The 20,592-nt window shown below is 56.4% G+C and overlaps 1 protein-coding gene across 1 annotated transcript in view; it reads right to left on the bottom strand.

The window, feature by feature from the left end:
• The window catches only part of PYGB (glycogen phosphorylase B), a 58,268-nt gene that overhangs the window by 5,173 nt on the left and 32,503 nt on the right, over window positions 1–20,592 (bottom strand). Inside the window, exons 5-17 of the mRNA XM_045810894.2 lie at window positions 17,613–17,744; window positions 15,670–15,781; window positions 15,199–15,281; window positions 13,927–14,070; window positions 13,251–13,343; window positions 11,809–11,955; window positions 10,624–10,787; window positions 9,587–9,701; window positions 8,101–8,202; window positions 7,267–7,414; window positions 4,291–4,349; window positions 2,557–2,698; window positions 507–714 (exon numbers count right to left, since the gene is read on the bottom strand). Of these exons, the coding sequence (XP_045666850.1) occupies window positions 507–714; window positions 2,557–2,698; window positions 4,291–4,349; window positions 7,267–7,414; window positions 8,101–8,202; window positions 9,587–9,701; window positions 10,624–10,787; window positions 11,809–11,955; window positions 13,251–13,343; window positions 13,927–14,070; window positions 15,199–15,281; window positions 15,670–15,781; window positions 17,613–17,744 (1,649 nt within the window). The remainder of the gene's footprint in view (window positions 1–506; window positions 715–2,556; window positions 2,699–4,290; window positions 4,350–7,266; window positions 7,415–8,100; window positions 8,203–9,586; window positions 9,702–10,623; window positions 10,788–11,808; window positions 11,956–13,250; window positions 13,344–13,926; window positions 14,071–15,198; window positions 15,282–15,669; window positions 15,782–17,612; window positions 17,745–20,592) is intronic.

The raw sequence follows: 20,592 nt of genomic DNA, 5'->3' as shown, positions 1-20,592 counted from the left end.
GTACCACTCTACCTAGAGGATGTAAGCAACAGGAAACTGGCAGAAGGGTCTACAGAACTCTGTGCTATCTTTGCAACTTTTCTGTAAACCTGAGACTACTCCAAGACACTAAGGTTACTTTACAGAATCAAGCCAGGGAATCTCAGCAGTAGGCCAGCCCCAAACCCCACACTGGCCCAGAGCACTTAGGGCTTTCACTCCAGAGACCGGGGCCTTCCACCCTTTTGAAAACACTCGCTCGGAACCCCACAGACTGGGCCAGTGGAGCCCAGCACAGAACAGCCAGCTCCCGCCCAGACCAGCCCCCCGGGACAGCCTGTGGGGTGCTCGGGACAGGAGCAGGCATGGACGACACGCCCACAGGCCCCCTCAGCTGTCAGGCGGGAATCTACCCCGGCAGGCATGGGCCTGGCTCCCAGAGTGCTCGCAGCTCCCCCACCCCAGGGCTCTGAGCAGTGCCCAGGACGCTGCTGCGCCCCCGATGGCATGGGGGCAGACGCACACACCCTTTCCGGTCCAGGGCCTCGACGTCCTCCACACGCATGCCAAAGATGAAGAGGTTCTCAGCGCCAGCTTCCTCAGCCATCTCCACGTTGGCGCCGTCCATGGTGCCGATGGTGAGTGCCCCGTTGAGCATGAATTTCATGTTGCCCGTGCCCGAGGCCTCAGTGCCTGCGGTGGAGATCTGCTGGGACAGGTCTGCTGCGGGGATCACTGCGAGCAAGTGGGCAAGAAGGTACGTCAGCACACGCTGCTCACAGCATGAGAGCCGTGGGAAGTGTGCAGGGACACCATGCGCCCCCCTCCAGTCCACGACTGTGCTCCCGGAGCAGGTACCACCCCCTGGTCAGTCCAGGACGGGCCTGAGCCCTGCGCCCACCCCTGCTGGCCTGTTCGGGCTTCCCTTCCTGATCCGGGGCAGCCTGTGTCCAAGCTGGTGACTCCTCAGAAGATCCCAGGTCGCAAAACACCTTTATTCTGGAACTTCCAGGGGCCAGGCCCAACCATGGTCTGAGGGCCCCTGGTTCCGGCTTTTGGTGTTATCATTCCCTTCGTCCCAGCAGGAGTTGTGTCTCATGCCATCGGCTCATATGACTCTGCAGAGCCCTTCAAGAGGAATCTGGACTCACAGAACCAGAGAACTCGGAAGGTGGGGCAATGTCCTTGCGTTCACACGCGTGCGAGTCACTCTGTGCTATATGCAGGCGGCACGGCCGGCCACGACGATGACCCAAATGCCGGGGCCCTGAGCTTTCTCCCTAGGGTGGGCTCGCCGTGCCTCCGGATGTGGCTGGTGGGAAAGCTTCACCTTCCCACCCCGCCTTGGCATCCTATCCCTACATCGTCATCTTGTCCATGGAGCTGATGCTGCTTCCCCAGCCAGTGGCTGGCACTTGGGGTCAGCAAGGAGCAGAGTTCAGCCCTTCTTCAAGGTCAAGCCCAAGGAGCCAGGGTAAAGAGATACAGACATCTCCAGCCCCCATGCAGCTCTACATGGAAAGCAGAGGGACACGAGCTGACGTGACAGTGGACACACTGCTACAGCAGGTTCAAGCCCTGGGGACGCACTGGGGGGGCCCAGACCCCAGCCCCGAGGTCCCAGACCAGGCACCCCAAGTTCAGTTCTAAAGATGTCCAGGAGCCAGCCGGCCCCACATAACAGCGAGGAGGGGCCGTTCCAGGAGGCAAAGGGCTTGACAAAGACGTGCCGGAAGCTCAGTGAAGAACTAACCACAGGACCGACCCTGAACCACGTATGGTCTGTGACAGCCGGGGGACCACACAGACAGTCTGATGAGCTGGCCGAGCTGGTGGGACAGGGGAGTGAGTCAGCCTGCACGTCGCTAGTCCATGCAGAAGGGGCAGCTGGCCGGCCTGAGATACACAAGTGCCTACTTAGAGCCAGGATGCCCGGCGCAGGCTTCCCACCTCTTGGTTCCCGCCAGGGCCTCCAGAAGTGGCCACTCTAGAAAGCCCTGTCCAGCTCAGGACAGTCATGCTCCAAGGCATGTTCGGCTGCAGGAACTTCTCCAGATGACAGCATACGCCCTTGGAGGAACAGCCCCAGACTGACCTCTCAACAAGGGGGCGTGATGTCAGGCCCTAAGCTGCCCTTGGAAAGGACAGAAGAGGCAGGTGCCAGCTCAGATCAGAAGTGGGTAATGCCCTTGAGAGCACACAGATGGTGACGGCAGAAGCATCCTCTGGGGGTGGGACAAGGGAGGGAGGAGGCCGACCTGGAAGGATATCCCACCAGCAAGAGCAGCTCTAAGAGCCGAAATGAAAGCCGGGGAGCAGAGGAAGGGGGAGGACCGAGGTCACAGGCAGAAGTGAGAAAGTATAGAGACAGAGGATGTCTGAAGTTGAGACTAGTTCTCTGCACTTGGTGACGGGCAGAGAGCCTCCCCGCAACCTTTCACTGCAAGAATGAAGGCCCCTCCGGCTGGGAGAGCGTGGTGTCCAGGACCGAGTTAATCTGCCCCAGCAGCAATGACCACCCATACTGCACGCAGGCGGGGTGGGCTTTCCTGTGTCACACAGCTGCCCTGGGCCTACCTTTCTCAGCCAAAGACACTCGGTAGTTCTCCAGGAAGATCACTTTGAGCTTGTCGCCCACAACTGGGTCATGGTTGACGACACTGCCGATGGATGTGACCAGCTTGATGATCATCTTCGCCATGTGGTAACCGGGGGCCGCCTAGACACAGAGGGGAGTTCAGGACGGACACGCCCGTGCTCAGGGCAGCGCAGGGTCCGCGGACGGTCCTGGGGCCCCGTGCTGGGTCACTGAGGTCACGCCTGCCTGTGTGGCAGACAGCCTCCTGACGGAGGACCCTGCGCCCCCAGGGCGTGACGCCCGCCCTGACCCTACTCCAGCCAGAGCCTCTCCCAACGGCCGCCTCAGCCCGAGCTGAAACCTGTTAGCCTCAAACTTGTCTCTGACTCAAGTCAGTTCTTCAGAAATGAGGAGGTAAAAGGAGAAGGGCTTTAAGAACTACCAACGTACAGGAAACACAGGGAACTAAGGAACATACTGGAACACGCCAGACAGACGTCTGGAAGACACACAACCCAATCTCTGTAACAGAGCAGCTGCAGCAAGAGAGGAGAGGCAGGCACGGGGGAAGCTATCGCCAGGCGAGGCCCTTGCCAGGGTCCGGACTCAAACAATCTGCTCCAGATACTTGTAATTCTAAGGCGAAGGCGGAACCGTGTGGTGGTGTTAAGAACAGTCTGTTGCTGTGGTGCTCTGGGAGGAAAACAGCACTGGGAGCGCGTGTGAAGTATTTGCAGGTGAAGTGATACTATGCCTGGGATTCACCGTGCAACGGTCCCGCAGGAGTCTGGGATGGGTGTATGTCCATGTTTTCTACTTTTCTCTAGGCTGAGAAATGTTAATAATGACCATTTAAAGAACGGTTGGAAAGCCCATACCTCTAAGACACGCACCCTGGGATTCTGACAAAGGAACCGACAGGTGCTGGGGCAAGGGCAGGGGCCCAGCTGGTGGCCCTGAGCTGCTGGCGGGGTCTCCCTGGCCCCAGGCAGGCGCTCGTACCTCCCGCCTACCCGCACGTGTGCTTGAGCTGGCGGAGCAGAAAGTGCCCAGGCTCCACCCCGTAGCCCCCATGGAGAAGCTGCACCCCACAGTGCCCTTATGTTCCCTGATGACACTGAGGCTCTTGGGGAAAGCGGCACAGGGTGGGGACACAGGCCCTGGAGCGCAGAACACGAAGAGGAGGCCCACCAGAGAGCGATGGGAACACAGTGGAACTGCATGACACATGTCAAAAGCAGGCACTGTCGTGAATAAAATGAAAAAAAGCTCGGCTGAGCTCCCAGCGGGTGCCCATCTGGCTGAGGAAGCAGCCAGGCATCTACGTCCGCTCACCGAGTGCAGGGGAGTGAGGGGGCAGCATGCCGGGGCCTGACAGCGGGGCGCAGGTGTGGAAGGGTGGTGGCTACGCAAGGAAGGTGCCCCATCAGATGGAGGGGAGCAAGCCCGCGGGGCTGAAGACCCCCACTCCCACGTGCTTGGCAGGCAGGGATCCCATTCGGCTCCCTCCTATTGCTGCGCTGATGGGACACGAAACCAACTCAGTCCACAAGCACATCCAGGGAAGCAGAGGCCTCCGGCATTCCGTGCGTACGGCAGCTCTGAGCCACCGCAGGGTGCAGCCCACTGGGCAGCCGGCACTCCGGTTAGGACCCAGTTTGCACGGACAAAAAGCATGGTGGTTTGTGCATTCAGGCTAAATATCAAGCAAGGAACAGAGGACATCACCTCACCTTGCCCCCGATCATGACAGTCCTGGGCACAAAGGCCTTGGCTGGGTCCTTCTTTATTCCTGCAGGACAAACAAGAGATTCAAATAAGGCACTAAAGCCAGACAAACCCCTGCTTTGGGACATGGTGTGGTGACCGGCATCCTCGGAGATCAACCCCGACACGGGAGGTAGGGTGCAGCCGCCGGGCCCCCGTGCACCTGCTGGGGACTCTCACTTACGAAAGGGGCACGAGCCCCTAGATTCTGCATTTATATCCCACTTTGGTGAGGAAGGAGGCCAGAAACAAACTCTTCCAAAAGGCTCACAGGAAAAGCTGCACCTCTGCTTCCAGAACAGCCCAAAGCAGGAGGCTGGCTTGGGTCTAGTCACTGACCATCAAGGCCCTTGCACATGATGGACACATGGAAAAGAGGGGACCCTGGGATCATGGTAATGGCACCGCAGCCCAGAAGGGTGTCAGGCGAGACCCCAAGTTTCCCCCTGCCCTCGCCGTGACCAGACGTGAGAAGCTCTCCCGAAGCTCTCCTACACAGGGGCAGCCCGAGGGTCAAGGTACAGCAGCCGGCTCACCTGCAGCCCCAGCCAGGCCCGTGGCTCTCAGTGTCAGTATGTATGGGGAGATGCTGGAGGGAATCTACAAAGAGGGGTGAGGCAGCCCTCCACCACATTCACCAGAGGTCAGGAACCAACCGGAGCAGTGAGAATCGTGGCTGAGCTTTTAACAACTGACTCCAAGTCCTACCAAGAGCATGCCTGTCCCTTAGATCTGAAATTTCCCACTCCCAGAAATCAGACTGAATAACAGGGAAAAGAGGAAAAAATAAAACACAAACTACATTTTCACCAAAACCCAGAAAGAGGAAAAACACACAAACTCCAGGTAACTGAGCAAACTGTGCCAGATCATGGGGTGGGTGGGGGATACGGCTGCAAGGGCAAGGGGTCTCAGGACCCAGCCTCTCCAGAGGAGTTGTCAGCAGGGCTGGTGTCCTGGGGGACAGGAAGGAGTGTGGGGGCCAGGAAGGCAGATCTCACCTGTACCTCTCCTTTAGGGAAACCTGCTTAGAGGGTCTGACATTCTGAGGCAGAGGCCCCCAGGGCAGAAATCAGGGGGCCAGGATGGGTGGCCTAATGAGCCAGCCTGGGCTTGGAGAGACATAGGGGCCACAGCCTCACAGACGGGCCACGGCTGCGTGGAGGAAGCCCGCTGCTGCCCTGGGCTCCACGAAGCCCCTGCTGGTAGCCCCGGGCAGTGCAGCTCAGGCCGATCTGAACAAACGCCAATACGTGGCTTTGCCACAGACAAGAAGCGATTCCCTGTAAGAATCTCCAACCTGCGATGGCCATCAGCTCGGAAGAGTCCACAGAGCCGAAACTGAGGTCCTGGGGGGAGGGCGGGACATGGGAGTGCATGAAATGAGAACTGGCAGGACACAGGAGTGAAAAGAAGCCAAGAGGGAGGTGAGAGAGAAAAACATACACAGAGGATGGAAACGAGAAAAGTAGACAACACAGCAGAAAAGGAAAGATCTTGGAAATGTTCAGAGAGAACTCAAGAGACAAGAAGATAGAGAGAAGGAAGCCAACACACACCTCGCTCGAGTCTGGGAAGAAAGAAACAGGGGCACCAAACAAATGTTTTAAATGCACTTCAAGAAACCTTTCTAGAAATAATGCAAGAGCTCAGTGAGTGCACTCGGAATGCCCTGAGCGTCCGGGAAACTGACCCACAACATTCAGCACCAAGACCCAGCCCAACTACATCAGCACAGGCCCTCAGGACACCACGACATGCCAAGGCCCTCCCCGCCACCCCAGCTCTGGACAGTGCAGGCCGGACCTCAAAGATGCTCCGGGAAAGAAAGCGAAGCCAGGAATGTCTCCTGCAAACAGTCCTACGTGCTGTGAACAAGCAAGAACTCGGAGCGCAGTTCACACGAGCGGCTGCCGTAAACCGGAGAGAGAGCGGGCAGAAGAGCGGAGCAGGACAGCTTTGCAGAGACTGGTGGTGAGCACGGAATGTGTTCACCCGCGCGCCGAGATGGAAAAGGAGGCGGGGACTGGGACAGCGGAGCAGAGCGTCACGGTGGTTAGCAGTGACCAGGGAGATAGCACGTGTGCAGCCCGGGGAGCCGACGGGGCGGAAATGCCACCAGCCCTCAGCGGCCCGCCCACAGGAGAGCTGGGCTGGCAGGACGCCATGGGATGAGCAAGCCCAGAAGCCGTGCGTACTGGGAAGCACACGGGCCCACGCAGGCACCGGGATGGCGCGGGGCGAAGGGCAGGGGTGCCCAGTGACATCCCAGGTGCTCACAGACAGGGGACTGCCAGGGTGGGTCCAGCAGAGGCCCAGGGACAAAGAAAAGGCAGAAAATCACCACCACAAAAGAGAACAACACCGTGGAGCGCCTCCTCAGGCCACATACACAGGCGGGCCGCTGGGGCCCTTCCTGGAGGACCCGCACCAGGAGTTTCGGAAACACTCAGCCATCAACGCTGTCTATCCTGTCACCTAACTGTCTCACAAGCGAGCGGCTTCCTCCACCTGACCCGGTCTTACGAGGAGCTTTGCATCCTGAATAGAGGATTTGCGGTTCCTTGGTTTTCAAAATTAAGAGTCACTATATTAAATCACAAAATTCTAAAACCTTAAGTTTTTCCTCAGGCTTTATTACATTTCTAAATCTAGCAAATATTCATATCTACTTTCAGGGGCTCTTTGATTCATGTTTGCTCCCATAACTGAACACTGCTGCAACAGTTTAAGGTGCGTGTATAGATTTAACACGTCCTGGTTTATTTTTGGTAAGTATACCTTAAATGTCTCTCATAAGTAAAACCTTTCCAAATAACTCGCGGTCAGTCTAGCGAATAACAGCAAAGCGTGAACTAAGCACTAGACGGAGCCTATCAGCCGGCCCCGAGTCCAGCGAGCAGCCGCCATGCGCGCCGGGGCGGCGGGGCCGGCACACTCACGGTTGTACAGGGTGATGATATGCAGGCAGTTCAGCAGCTGCCGCTTGTACTCGTGGATCCTCTTCACGTGCACGTCGAACATGGAGGACGGGTTGATTTTCACCTTATATTCCTTCTCCAGGAAGGCAGAGAACTTCAACTTGTTTTCCTGGGGGGAAAAAAGGATAAGGGTGGTCAAACCCCGAGTCCCCAAGGTCCGACTAAGGCTCCGGCTTTCTCGCCATGCAGCAGGGCAGGGGCTCCCAGAGGCCTTCTGAGGATGGGGGGCTGGGGAGCGGGGTGGGGAAGGTGGGCACACACCAGAAGCGGCAGAAATAAACGGGAAAGTAGACCAAAAAGCAAACCTACACAGAAGCAGAAGGGTAAGAAAAGGAGGACAACAGCTACTGTGAGTGTGATGTCAAGGGACACGGATGGGGGCAGGCAGGGAGAGAAGACTCAAGGTGAAGGACTCTTCCTGGGGCCTAAGACCACGTGGCGGCCCAGCAGAGAGGCAGGCTCAAGAGGGGCCGTGTTCTTGGTCATGGTGGCCACCTGTCGGGTTTGGAGGGCTCCAGGGGCCCCAGCCTGTCTGGCTGTGAGGCTGGCTGCCCTGGGGAGAGGCTCCCATGCAACCAAGCAGCATGCCACGTGCAGAAACGCCAGGACTGGATGGACTTTCAGAGCACCTCCCGTGGATGAGCTCTTCCTGCAGCTTGAGGCAACGTGTACTTGGGCTGCTCTGGGCTCTGCACCCGCCTGCCCACCTGCTGCCGACCTGAGGGCTGAGGGGAGTGGGTGGCCGTGGGGTCGGACACTCAGATGTGCAGGACTGCTGTCCCACACTGGGCCTACCTGCTTGACCTTGGCCACATCCCTGATGAGCGCCTCGTCGTCAACGAACGGCAACAGCTTCTTCAGTTGGCTCAGGTCAGTCAGGAAACCCTCCCCAATTTTCTGTAGAATCGTAAAGGGACACATGGTTTCTGCTCGCTGTGGGACCTGTCCTCCTGGAGGCTGTCCTCCCATTTTGTCATCTGTCTCTGCTTTCCTCCCTGGATCTGCTCCAGCTTGACCCCAGGTCTGCCTCTCTCTCACAACACCCAGCTATCAGCAAACACCCCACACCACGGCCACAACCACCATGGGCATCCCCACCCCAGGCTCCCTCTCAGTCAGACCTGGGTTTGCTCCTGCCCAGTACGTCGCAATCTGATGAAGCTCAAACACCCCCAACAATCATGCAAGCCTCCCCTGTCCCCTTCACAGACATGTCCCAAACCTGGGGGCCACCCGTGGCCAGCAGCTCCTCACCCACTGCCAAGGCTCTGCACCCTCCAGCCACTTCCTGGCCCTGACCTCTCTGCACTACAGCAGGGCAGTCAGTCCGAACGCACCTCTCATCAAGCACCCCCGCTTAGTCTGCCTGTTGCTAACTTAGATCACAAGGAAAACTCCTGGCCTCCAAACGCCCTGGCCATTTCCAAGGCCTGTCCTCCCTCTGACTGCCTCACCAGGCGCTAGCCCTGCTGGCCTTCCAGCTCCCGGGCGGGCCATGCCCCCCACCAAAGGAGCAGAGATTCAGTGCTCTTGGCTCCCTGCTGTCAGCCCTTCGGATCTGTGCTCTGCTGTCCCTTTTCCAGGGATGCCCTCCCTGACACAGGCAGCCCAGACCGGCAGTGTCACCGGGCACCACCCTCCAGCCAGCTGCTGCATTCTCAAGGCTGGCACAGCACCTGCTGTGTAAAGGCACCCATCTCCTCCTTCCTTCCTGCACAAGCACATGAACGATCAGTTTACCCCTGCGTCTCTGCCCCACAGAACCTCTTCAGGGGGCTCTTCTGCGGCTGCGGCTCAGCTGGGTGGCCCCCTCCAGTCCTTCCCGAAACCCAGAACCTCACTTCTTTTTTTTTTTTAAGATTTTATTTATTTGACACAGAGAGAGACAGCCAGCGAGAGAGGGAACACAGCAGGGAAGAGGGAGAGGAAGAAGCAGGCTCATAGCGGAGGAGCCTGATGTGGGGCTCGATCCCATAACGCCAGGATCACGCCCTGTGCCGAAGGCAGACGCTTAACGACTGCACCACCCAGGTGCCCCCAGAACCTCACTTCTGAACTCCTGCACAAGCCGCTGGGGCCGCTGAATGACTGCACAGTCTGGCCCAGCACTCCCGTGTCTGACCCCACACATCCCCAGCCGGGAGCCACTGCTGGTCAATGCACAAAGGAGCGATCGCTACCCACTCGGCACCTGCTGGGGATGGGCCTGAGGGCCCTGGCAACAGCCGAGGCTCTAGCCGCGTGTGCAGCTCCCTGGGGACTCAAAGGCAGCAGATCTCACCTCCACGATGGTGTCGGCCAGCCCTGGGTTACACAGTAGCAGCCACCGTCGCGGTGTGATGCCATTTGTCTTATTCTGGAACTTCTCTGGCTCCAGCTCATAAAAATCCTTAAAGCTAAAACAGAAAACAGGCAAGTATCACAAGTCCTGTGTTTTGAACAAGGTGAGCAAGAGAACGTAAGGAAATCCCCGGAAGACCATGAAGCTCAGTTTTTCCGTTTTCTAAAGAGCACAGAGCAGTCAGCGTCACTGCACGCCTGGACAACAGCGGGCACAGAGCAGATGCTGTTCAGAGCACTGCGCATCTGGCCGCAGAGTGATAACCACACAGGGAGTGGAACCTGGCCATCTCCCAGGTGATCGTGACATTGGACAGGGTAAGGGTTGCAGAGCTGGAGAACCGGGGTTCAGCTTCCTCATCTGTAAAATGGGGACACACCCCACTGACAGGCTTGCTGGGGGGATTAAAGACTATTACACACAGCGCCCTTGGGTCGGCACTAGGAACACAGAAGCCTCCACACAGACACACCTGGTGTGGGGTCTACCTGGTGCTCACGGAGGTGCTCCACACACATCCGGGTCAAGGATGGAGGGAAGGAGTTCCAAGATCACGTCCCACCGGGAGAGGGAGGGGAAGCATGAGATCTGACCTAAGAACTCCTCCTTCCTCTCGCTGATGAGGCCTAGACCTTCCGGCCCTAACCTCCATGCGGTCTAGGCATGCGACACTGGTCCTGAAGTGGGGCACTCCCGGCTCCTGGCCGGCAGCAGGTGGCTCCAGGAGGGAGCCAGAAAAGAGGAGGGCACTGGTGACAAGAAGGCTCAGTACCGCAACATCACCCACTGAGCTGGAGCCCACGGTGTCTTTAGCCACCAACGCATACCCCCTAGGCAGTTCGGTCAGGGCCCATGAGGGCAGCAGAGCAAGTGTGGAACGTGGGCTGCAGGCCCCAGCCACCGTGTGTATGGCTGCCAACAGTCCCCAGGGGCAGATCGGGGGTCAGGAAGGAGACACACGCAGCTCAGCCACTCACACTGACTGCTTCACAATCTCCGAGTGGATCCTCGCTACGCCGTTGACAGCATGGGACCCGATCACACACAGGTGGGCCATGTTAATCCGCTTACAGTCCCCTTCCTCGATCGCAGACATCCTCCGCAGGCGGTCCACGTCCCCGGGGAACAGGGCGGCCACGTGCTGTTGCCAAGACACGCAGCCATGAGCAGGAGGCCCGGGAGCCCGCGTGGGAGGTTCCACCTCCCCCAGGAAAACCCTGGGGTTGCCGTACCCAGACATGCATGCGAGCTCCCAGGACGCACCTCCCAGAGCCCTGAGTGCGGGAGGAAGCCCCGCCGTGCTGCCGCCGCCCAGGGGATGGCCTGCACTGGCTGCAGGACTCGGCAAACCTGTCCTGCCAGGGGCAGACAGTCGGGGGACCGTGGCGCTGGGCTGTGCCACCTGACTCACAAGGACAAGACAAGAGTGCTGCCCTCCTGGCCTAGGCAGGGTCTAGCCACGGTCTGAGCAGTGGTGAATGGCTACTTTTTCACCAAAAGGTTGAAAAACTGAAGTACAGGGCACCTGGGTGGCTCCGTCAGTTAAGTATCTGACTTGGACTCAGGTCATGATCCGGGGTCCTAGGATCGAGCCTGGTGTTGAGCCCCAGTCAGGCTCTGTGCTCACCGGGGAGTCTACTTCTCTCTCTCTCCCTCTGCCCCTCTCTCTCAAATAAATTAATAAAAAATCTTAAAAAAAAACTGAACTACAAACACATCTGGATTCTAAGTTGCCCTTTTCATGTAAAGCTCTCCTCTCTGCAGGTAACAGAGAAAAAGACAAATGCTGCTTTGTTTTCAAATCACCCAAATGCCGCTATGATGTCCCAGGACAAAGACATTTGGAGAACAGACACATCTGAGCCCCACTCAGGAATGGAAATGTTTTAAAAAGTCCTGAATCCATGACTCCCACATATACTGCAGGGGTCTAGGTATGGGAACTAGGCATTGCCTTTGGTGGGTGACAGCCCCTGGACCCCAAAGCCCTCTGCTGGGCGGAGGGTATTCAAGAAATAAGGCACCTGTCCCAGGCCAGATGATTCCATGTGGAGGATGGGAGGGCTCCCCCCTGGCCCCGCTCACCATCTCCATCCCTGATCACGCAGGAGGGGTGGTCATGCAGCAACCCCCAAGCTCCCACCCACAGCCCTGCGGCTCACATCCAGGTGCCTCTGGTTGATGGCGTAGATGATCTCCAGGTGCCGTGGCAGGAGCTTCTCAAACATGGACACAGGCCAGCGCTCCAAAGCCTCAGGTAACACAGTGTGGTTGGTGTATGCACAGGTCTTCTTTGTGATTTCCCAGGCCTAGAACATTCCAGAACATTCCGATGTGTTTTTGCTGAGAAACAGTTCTTCCCCCAGGTGCGTAGACAAGGGGCAAGTCCAGGATCAAAGGGAGATGTCCAGATCCCACCAGACAGGGGCCCAGCCAGCTGGCTGTACGTCTCTGTGCTCTGGGGCCTGTCTAGAACCTTCTCAAAACCTACAAGTGAGCCCCATGCCCTTCGCTCTTCAGACATGACCATGCACATTCTACGTCCTGACAAAGCACACACACACACACGAGTAAGGCTTACCTCACCACCTGAAATCACTCACTGCGTCACCTTTCTTCTGTAAACCATTTTTTATTGGTGAACGAAGCAGAACACCGAACAATTTTCTACTTTATTTCCACCCAACTGATCGCACACCCAGTCCAGGAACACTGGGAAACTGTGTGACCTCCCTCCACTGGCCAGGAACGGACGGGACCCCGGGGGGCTGCCCCGTCCCACGAGGAAGCGCACCCCAAACCAGAGAGGGGCTCTGGGTTCTACAAAACGATGTAAAAGCTCCTCTACAGTTGTACACGCTGATTTAAACTGGATCAAGAAAATCCTACTATACACGGATGTAGGACCACACGGGTCAGGAAAACATAAAAATGTGAACAGTGTGTTTCTTTACCCTTAATACTTCTGGGGTTTTGCCGTAATTCTAAGATGAGAAAACGTATGTGAGAAGCTCTGAGAAGTGTCTTCCAGAAAATTGTTCTAGTGTGCCTTCGCACCACTGCCCGTCCATGTTGTCCTGGTCCCTTGGGAGAAACCCCGGACCCACTCCTGGAACGTCTTCCTCCCCGCGGCTCTGTCTTCCCAGGGACAATGCCCCTTTCTCCCTAGGCCACAGGGCTAAGGCCCTCCTCATCATCCTGGGGCCAGCTCAGTACTCACCACTGTTTCTGGGACAGGCTTGAAGGTGAAGGGGACACTGTCACCCCATGTGCAGGTCTTGGGGGGATACTATCACCCCACATGCAGATCCGTGCGGGCACCGTCACCCCACATGCCAGGTCTGCAGGGGACACCATCACCCCAAGTGCCCAGGTGTCTGTGGGGGACACTGTCACCCCACATGCCAGGTCTGCAGGGGACACCATCACCCCAGGTGCCCAGGTGTCTGTGGGGGACACTGTCACCCCACGTGCCCAGGTCTGTGGGGAATACCATCACTCCGTATGTCCAGCTCTGACAGGGAGACCGTCACCCCACATGCCCATCATCGTGGGGACACCCACCCCATGTGCCCAGCCCTGCGCCCTTGTCTTCAGTACGCACCTTGTCCCAGTCCACTTGCTCCACATCCACCAGTATCCGCATGAGCTCAGGGATGGCAAGGGCTGGGTGGGTGTCGTTCAGCTGGATGGCAACCTGCAGGTTACACAGGGCAGCCGCCCTCACTCCCCTTGCCTGCACGGGTGCCACCGTGGTCAGTGTGTACAGAATGGGGATCCTCAGCCGCCCACCCGAGGGCCTGGTGCATAGGGTCGACAACGGGAGCCCTGCACGACAACCGGCCACAGGGCAGGGAGTGCAACCGGGCCGCAGGGGCCACGGGCGGGGGGTCAGGAAGACCCCACGGACGGGCTCCACAATAGGACCTTCGGCCTGCCTCCAAGGCCCTCCTCATGTTCTCACAGCTCCCTCTGACACAGAATATTCCTCTCACCTAGGATATGTTGGCTTTGTTTAAAATCATGGAACCCAGCCTGCCAAATGCATCAAGCTCTGCCCACGGGAACCTTTTGCAGTGTCCCTCGCTGCTCGTAAGGATGCCTTGTGTGGCCCTGGTCAGGGAGGAGGGTCCTGGCCCCTGATGACAAGGAGACCACGATGGGGGGGGACTGCTGTCCTGCCCATCCCCCTACCTACCTAAGCCCCAGCCTTGGAAGAAACCGGGCCTGGGAACACCCTGCCCTTCTGCACCGGGCTCAACGCCCATCGACAAACCAACCTTGTCTGGGAACGTCTCAAAACAGGTTCTCACTGGGTCCCGGCAGCCGAACTTGGAGGACTTAAAGCGGCGAATGATGTCCTGCAGGGTGGCAGCCACCACAAAGTACTCCTGCTTCAGCCGGAGCTCCTTCCCCTCAAAGAACTGCAGACATGGGACAGCGCTGGCACCAACAACAGCCAGGGGGCCGCCAAAGGCCCTCGAGGGAGTCCCCGGGAGCCAAGAAGGGCACTAGGCTGAGGGGTCCTGCTCCAGGGACTGCAGCGATGCACGGGTGCGTGAGAATGGGAGCCCTCGGGGGCCAGCATGGTGCTGTCGCCTCCATCCCCACCATCCTGGGCCCAAGGTCAGGTCACCCACAGCTCAGGGGCATAGGCATTAGGTGATGATGGCCTAACCTGCGTGTGATCTTCAGACAGGAAGGCAGCCTGCAAAGGGTCACACTGCCTGCGTGAGGAAAGCAGGCACGCGGGTCTCATTCCTTAACAGCCAGAGCCCCTCAGAAGCACAAGCTCCGAAGCGTCACCGCTCTTAAGATGCCGTGCCCCTGAAGCTTCAGAATCTACTTAAAATCTTGTGGGGCGAGTGACGAAGGGGTGCGTTTGGTTGTGTGCCTTTCAGCACCAATGCCTTTGCTACTAAGGTGCACATATTACTCTGATTAAACAGAAAACACAAACCCACTAAGACAGGTGAATTCCAAGGGCTCTTGTCTGGCAACAATAACAAAGCCAGTGGACACTAAATTTGGTGGCGGTGGAGACTGTAGCTGTGGCTTCATCTAGTGGGTGACATACCACAAGCTCTTCAAACCATGACTGGCATATGTCTCAAGGCATCACTGACAAACAGGGACTCCTGTCCCCACTCGAGAAATGGGTCATGTGGCAGAGAGCAGAAGCCAGCTGCACGTGAGGTCTGACAGGCTCTCACATCCCCCACATGTCGTCCCGCATGCAGCCTCGTATGGAGTCAGCTCAGAGCCAGCCCTCAGGGGCGGCCATGCACAGTGCAGTGTAGACATGTGAGAAGAGGCCATGAACCTTCCAAAGCGTCCCCTTAGGGAGAAGGCAAGGGGGAGAGGCTAACAGGCACACTTGGACTTGCGGGGCTTCATCAAGCATGCGGTGCTGTCCCCACTCCAAGGAGCCACATGAGGGCTGCTGGTGGCCACTTATGTGGTCTAGCCTGATAAATGTGGTCCTTCTAGAGAGCCCCAGCCCCCCAGTGCACCCTCCTAGCAGATGAGAACCAACCACGTGAGCTACTCACATTATCATTTGGATACAGGACTCTGGAGATGTTCTCGGCCAGGTTCCTGTCCAGGACCGCCTCGATGTAGCCACCCACATTAACTGTGAGCAGAGACGGTGAGGTCAGGACCCGTGTGCCTTCCCTTGACTCCCCATGTGCCCTCTGCCTAGTTTCTCCCTCGCTTCCCTGAACAGTGTGAAGGGCATTCCTGAACAGGATGTGCCCCCAGAGCCACGGTTTCACTGCGCCCTCACCCACCCTACAGGGCCCCAGGCCCCTCGCTCCTTCCTGAAGGCACAGGCTCCCAAGAGCACTGGCCTTGCCTGTGGGCTGTCCCTGGGAGGCCCCGGTGCTCTGAGGAGCCGCCCTCTGCCCTCCACAGTGGGAGCCTTCTGCTCTCCACAGCAGTGACAGTGCAGACAGGACAAGAGCTACATGGGGCAAGTCTGGGAGAAGCCACCCAAAAGAGACGAGAGGGGCAGAACGCACAGTCATGGAGCTTGAAGTCATTGGGCGCCTTGGCGGACCACAGCCTCATGGTGTTGACGGTGTTGTTCCTGTAGCCCGGCACCGGGGTGTCGTACGGCATGGCCAGCACCACCTGGTCAAGGAGAGATGGTCCGATCCAGTCAGCCAGAGACAAGTCCCCAGTTCCAGGCCTCCTCATCCAGCCAGCAACATTCTGCTCCCTGCTGGCAGCCAACCTGCTTGCCCTCAGGCTGTTCTCCTTCTGCCCCAGACTCCTGCCACTCGCCCTGTGCCAGGCTGCGGCCAGCCCATGGGCAGCCCAGGCCAGGAGCGCCTGTGGTGGCCCCACAGGGAAGGTCCTGACCACACTCTTGAGGTCACATCTATCTTCTCTAGGTTCACCTCCTTCAACACTGGCATTAAGAATTCCTCCCACTCAGCTGCTCAAGGGCCACCGTGTCAACCTCACTCACGCTCCGTTAGCAGCCACACCTTCTGAGTCCTCCTCCTCTGCCCTCCACACTGTCCCTCTTCTCGCCTGACCCTGCTTGTGCAATTTCAGGACTCAGCGAACTTCTCCACAGACGGCTTCTATTTCTGAGTCCGTTTCCCAGTGTCTGCAGAAGGCCTTGACATCTAACCGTCAGAGAACCAAACCAGCCCATACTCTACTCACAACAGAAAATGCACCCACAGAGCCTGCCACGACCCCTCCTGATCCCCTCTGTCCACGAGCAGCTGCTCTACTCTTACCAAGCACAGGAAGACACACATAAGCCTCAGGGTCGCTTCCAACCCTCAGACACTCCGACGGGGCGTCGTACACTGCGGCATGCCCGTGGGGGCTCATACGGGCTTGGCTATGTGGCTTTATGAGACGAAATCCACTCTGACAGCCAAAAATACTGCATGATAGCTATCCCTAGAGCCTTAGTATCACCTGTCCCCTCCCCTCTCCCCTGCCCCCGGCTCCCCACAACCTTGTCTAAGCCAGTGGCAAGCCCTGTAAAGCACCCCTAACCACCCCTCCTTCCCTCTCCAGGGACAGCCCTCCAGGTTAAGGCCTTTGGAGGGCCCCCAGGGCCTCTACGCTTCCCTACATACCCTGATATGCTCATCTTCCGCAAGCACATGCACAGGGATAACTGACCCCTTTTCTGTCCTTTCAAATTAAATACAACTTATTATGGCATTTGAGGCCTCTGTAACATGGCTCCAGCCAGCTTTAGCCTATGCACCCCGTTTAAAACTTATGCTACAGGAAATCTGGACAACTCACTTTTGCATGCCCGGGACTTCCCCAGTCTCCCGGGTTCACCTCCCCACACCCAGACCAATGAATCTTGTTCCTTACAGCCACGCCCCCCTGAAGGCTCTCCTGCTACCTCCCACTGCCCCCTGGAACCACCCAGCTGTGCACCATCTGCCATCCCAGAGCCTGGCCTGGACTCTCTGTGCTCCTGTCCTGGTCCCCTTGTCAATGCCAGTGCCCCTTCTGGGACATCCACCCAGCTCACCACATTGCCCGGGCTCTGACGGCTCAGTAGTGGTGGGTGACACCTGGGAGACACTACTAAGGGCTTGGTGTGTGATGAGTGCATGCATTAGGTGCCTGCTCTCTAGAGATGCTGGGGGCTATCCATGTTCCCCAGGGAATCAGTGCCCTGCCCCGTCATCACACTGTCCTGCTAGCTGTTCAATGACTGCTGGTCTCAAGTCCGACACAAGCCCCTGTTAAAGTGCAAAGCCTAGGGCCTCCCACTGAGCCTCTCTCACTGTCTGGGCAGCTCCTGACAACGTTAAGAAGCAGGTATCTGAGGACAGAACCTCCCAGGCTTTTACCTCGAGGCAGGTCGTCTGGAGAAACAGCACACCTCCCACTCCCAGAGGGAAGCCGGTGGGACGATGAACCGTGGCAGGCCCTCACTCAGCCCCACGCTTCCCCGGGGCGCGGGGGGGGCTACCTGTGTGTCCAGCCACTTGACGCCCTCAGAGGTGTGCTCCACTCTCCCGTAGAAGTGCACAGGCAGCATGTACTCGGGCCGGGCCTTCTCCCAGGGGTTGCCGTAGCGCAGCCAGTCGTCCGCCTCCTCCACCTGGAAAGGGGCCGGCAGTGAGGGCGGCTCTCACGGGGGGAGCCGGGCGGCCCCACCCTCAGCCCACACTGACCACGCTGTCCGGATGATGCCGCCCGGCTCTGAAATAAACCACAGCCTACCTATAACAAAGGTTTCCAGCTCTGGTTAAGACCTCGTGTTCAAAAATTAACTCAGAAAAATGCATTAAAGTAAAAAGACATTAAGAATCACCCACATTTAACAACAAAAAGGAATGAAGTCCTGCTGCGTGCTGCAACATGGGTGAACCTCGCATACATGCAGAGTCAAAGAAGGCCCCGAGTGTGTGGCTCTGCTCACAGGAAATGTCTAGAACACCCAAATGCATAGAGACAGCAGGTGGATTAGCGGTTGTCAGGCGCTAGGGTGCGACTGCAAATCCATGCTGGACTTCTTTTTGGGGTGATTAAAGTGTTCTGGAAATAGACAGTGGTGACAGCTGCCCAACTTTGTAAATATATTAAAAATCACTTGATATCTCAATGAAGCTGTTATTAAAAAAAGAAGAAGAAGAATCAGTGGAGCCCACTGCTTGGAAAATGACACCACAAATTAGTGGGTCCCAAGGGCTGGGCTGCCTTTGCGGCAGCAGTGCCTGGACAAACCACTGGAAGACACTGCTTTTCTGCCAGGCCTTCCTTAAAGCAGCTTATTTTTCAAAAACTGCACCTGGTAGCATCCAAAATCAGTAAATACACAAAAAAGAATCCCACAAAAAAAAATTAAAAGTAGCCCCACAGATCGAACAATCTTTGAGTAGAAGCATTTGGTGGGGTTGCAATGGAATAAATTAATTTGGTAAGCAGCAAATAAAGAATTATAAATGTAAATTAAAATTTAAACGAGAGTCTTTCTTCTTCAAGTTTTTTTAAAAGATTTTATTTTATTTTTTTTAAAAAGATTTTATTTATTTATTTGACAGAGAGAGAGACAGCGAGCGAGAGAAGGAACATAAGCAGGGGGAGTGGGAGAGGAAGAAGCAGGCTCCCAGCAGAGGAGCCTGATGTGGGGCTCGATCCCACAACGCCGGGATCACGCCCTGAGCCGAAGGCAGACACTTAACAACTGAGCCACCCAGGTGCCCCAGATCTATCTATTTTAGAGAGGGAAAGAGAAGTGCACACACGTGCAGGCGGAGGGGACGGAGGGAGAGAGAATCCTAAGCAGACTCCGCAAAGTGCGGAACCCAAAGTGGGGCTTGATCTCACAATCCTGAGATCATGACTGGAGCCAAAACCAAGAGTCAGACACTTAACTGACTGAGCCACCCAGGTGCCCCTTTCTTCTTCAAATTTAACAAGCAACCTAAGTACAGGCACACCTCAGGGATATTGCAGGTTTGGCTCCAAACCACCGCAATAACGCAAATACAGCAATATAGAGAGCGTTAAATGGGTGTTTTGCTTTCCCAGTGCATATCAAAGTTACGCTTACACTACACTGTAGTTTATTAAGTGTGCAACAGAATTAGGTCTTAAAAAACAATGTAATACCTTAATTAAGAAATATTGCTAAAAAATGCTAACCATCACCTGAGCTTTCAGCAAGTTGTAATCACTGATCCTCGATCGTCAGAACAATGTAGTAATAAAGTTTGCAATACTGTGAGAATTACCAACATGTGACAGAGACACAGAGTGAGCAAATGCTGCTGGAAATAGGGGACCAACAGACTTGCTTGATGCAGAATTGCCACAATCCTCGTAAAAGATGTGGTACGTGAGAAGCACCGTACACTGAAGTGCAACAGAATGAGGTGTGCCCGTACGTTACCCTGAGGGTTTTTAAAAACAATTTATTCTTTAACTTTTGTTTATTGATTTAAAGCAAGCTCTATGCCCAATGTGGGGACTGAACTCACGATCCCAAGATCAAGAGTTGCATGGTCCACCCACTGAGCCAGCCAGGTGCCCCAGCTGTTTTTTGGTTTTGTTTTAATGGTTCTTACACAGAAGTAAAAAGTCAAGCAGAATATCTGGCTGCAGTTTTAGGGAGGGGATGCGGCTGCGGTTATTGCTTCAGTATGCGTCTCTGCATCGTACCCCAGCGGGCCTTTCCGTCTGGTGTAGGCAGCTGTGCATCAGGGGACGCCCTGCCTTTTGATCCAGCCATGTCCTTGTCCATTAGTCAGTCTCCAACACCAAAGCCGGGGCGCCTCCCGCAGAGCACAGCCACGAATTCTTTGCAGAAGCAGCATCTCCTTGACTCTAAGAGGTTGGGGGGGAGGTCTCCCAGGGGACCCCCATCTCTGCCCCCGTGGCCAATAACACTGCTGTCTGACCACTACCTGCATTTAATTCTGCTACAGCTGGACTCAACTAAAAACTGGCACCCAGGAAAACAGGGTGGGAGGGGCTGAGTTTGTAACTCACCTATCAGCCCACAACTGTCGTTAAGCTGTTAGGCAAGATGGCAAGGAGCAGAAGAATGAGAACACCAAAAGAAAAGCCTGTGATCAAGCAAACTAAAGACAACACAAAAAAACCTTCCTGCCTCCAACCATAACAGCAAGAGGCAAAGGAGGGGCCTCAGAGTTCCTGTCTATGAGCGCACACTGCGTCCACGGTGAGGAGCCTGAATGGGTCGAAGCACACAGGTGTGAACGCGCTGGGTGCCTCTGACAGACACACACCCCTAAGGAACTCTGCATGAAACTACCCGGAACGTACCAGGAGGAAAGTGCAGTTCTCTCTAAGGCTGGAGAGAGCATGTCTACAAATTAAGCAACAGATACAAATCTATTTTAAGTTTTCTTTTACCGTTAGCCATATTTCGTCAACTTTTTGTTATGAGTGTTTTCAAACGTACAGAAGCGTTCAAAGAACTG

This window comes from Ursus americanus, chromosome 22, assembly GCF_024610735.1.
Source record: "Ursus americanus isolate L20-20 chromosome 22, mUrsAme1.1.p, whole genome shotgun sequence".
Lineage (NCBI taxonomy): Eukaryota > Metazoa > Chordata > Mammalia > Carnivora > Ursidae > Ursus > Ursus americanus.
Note: the sequence above shows the minus strand (reverse complement) of the source record. Positions and strands in the feature narration are given on the sequence as shown.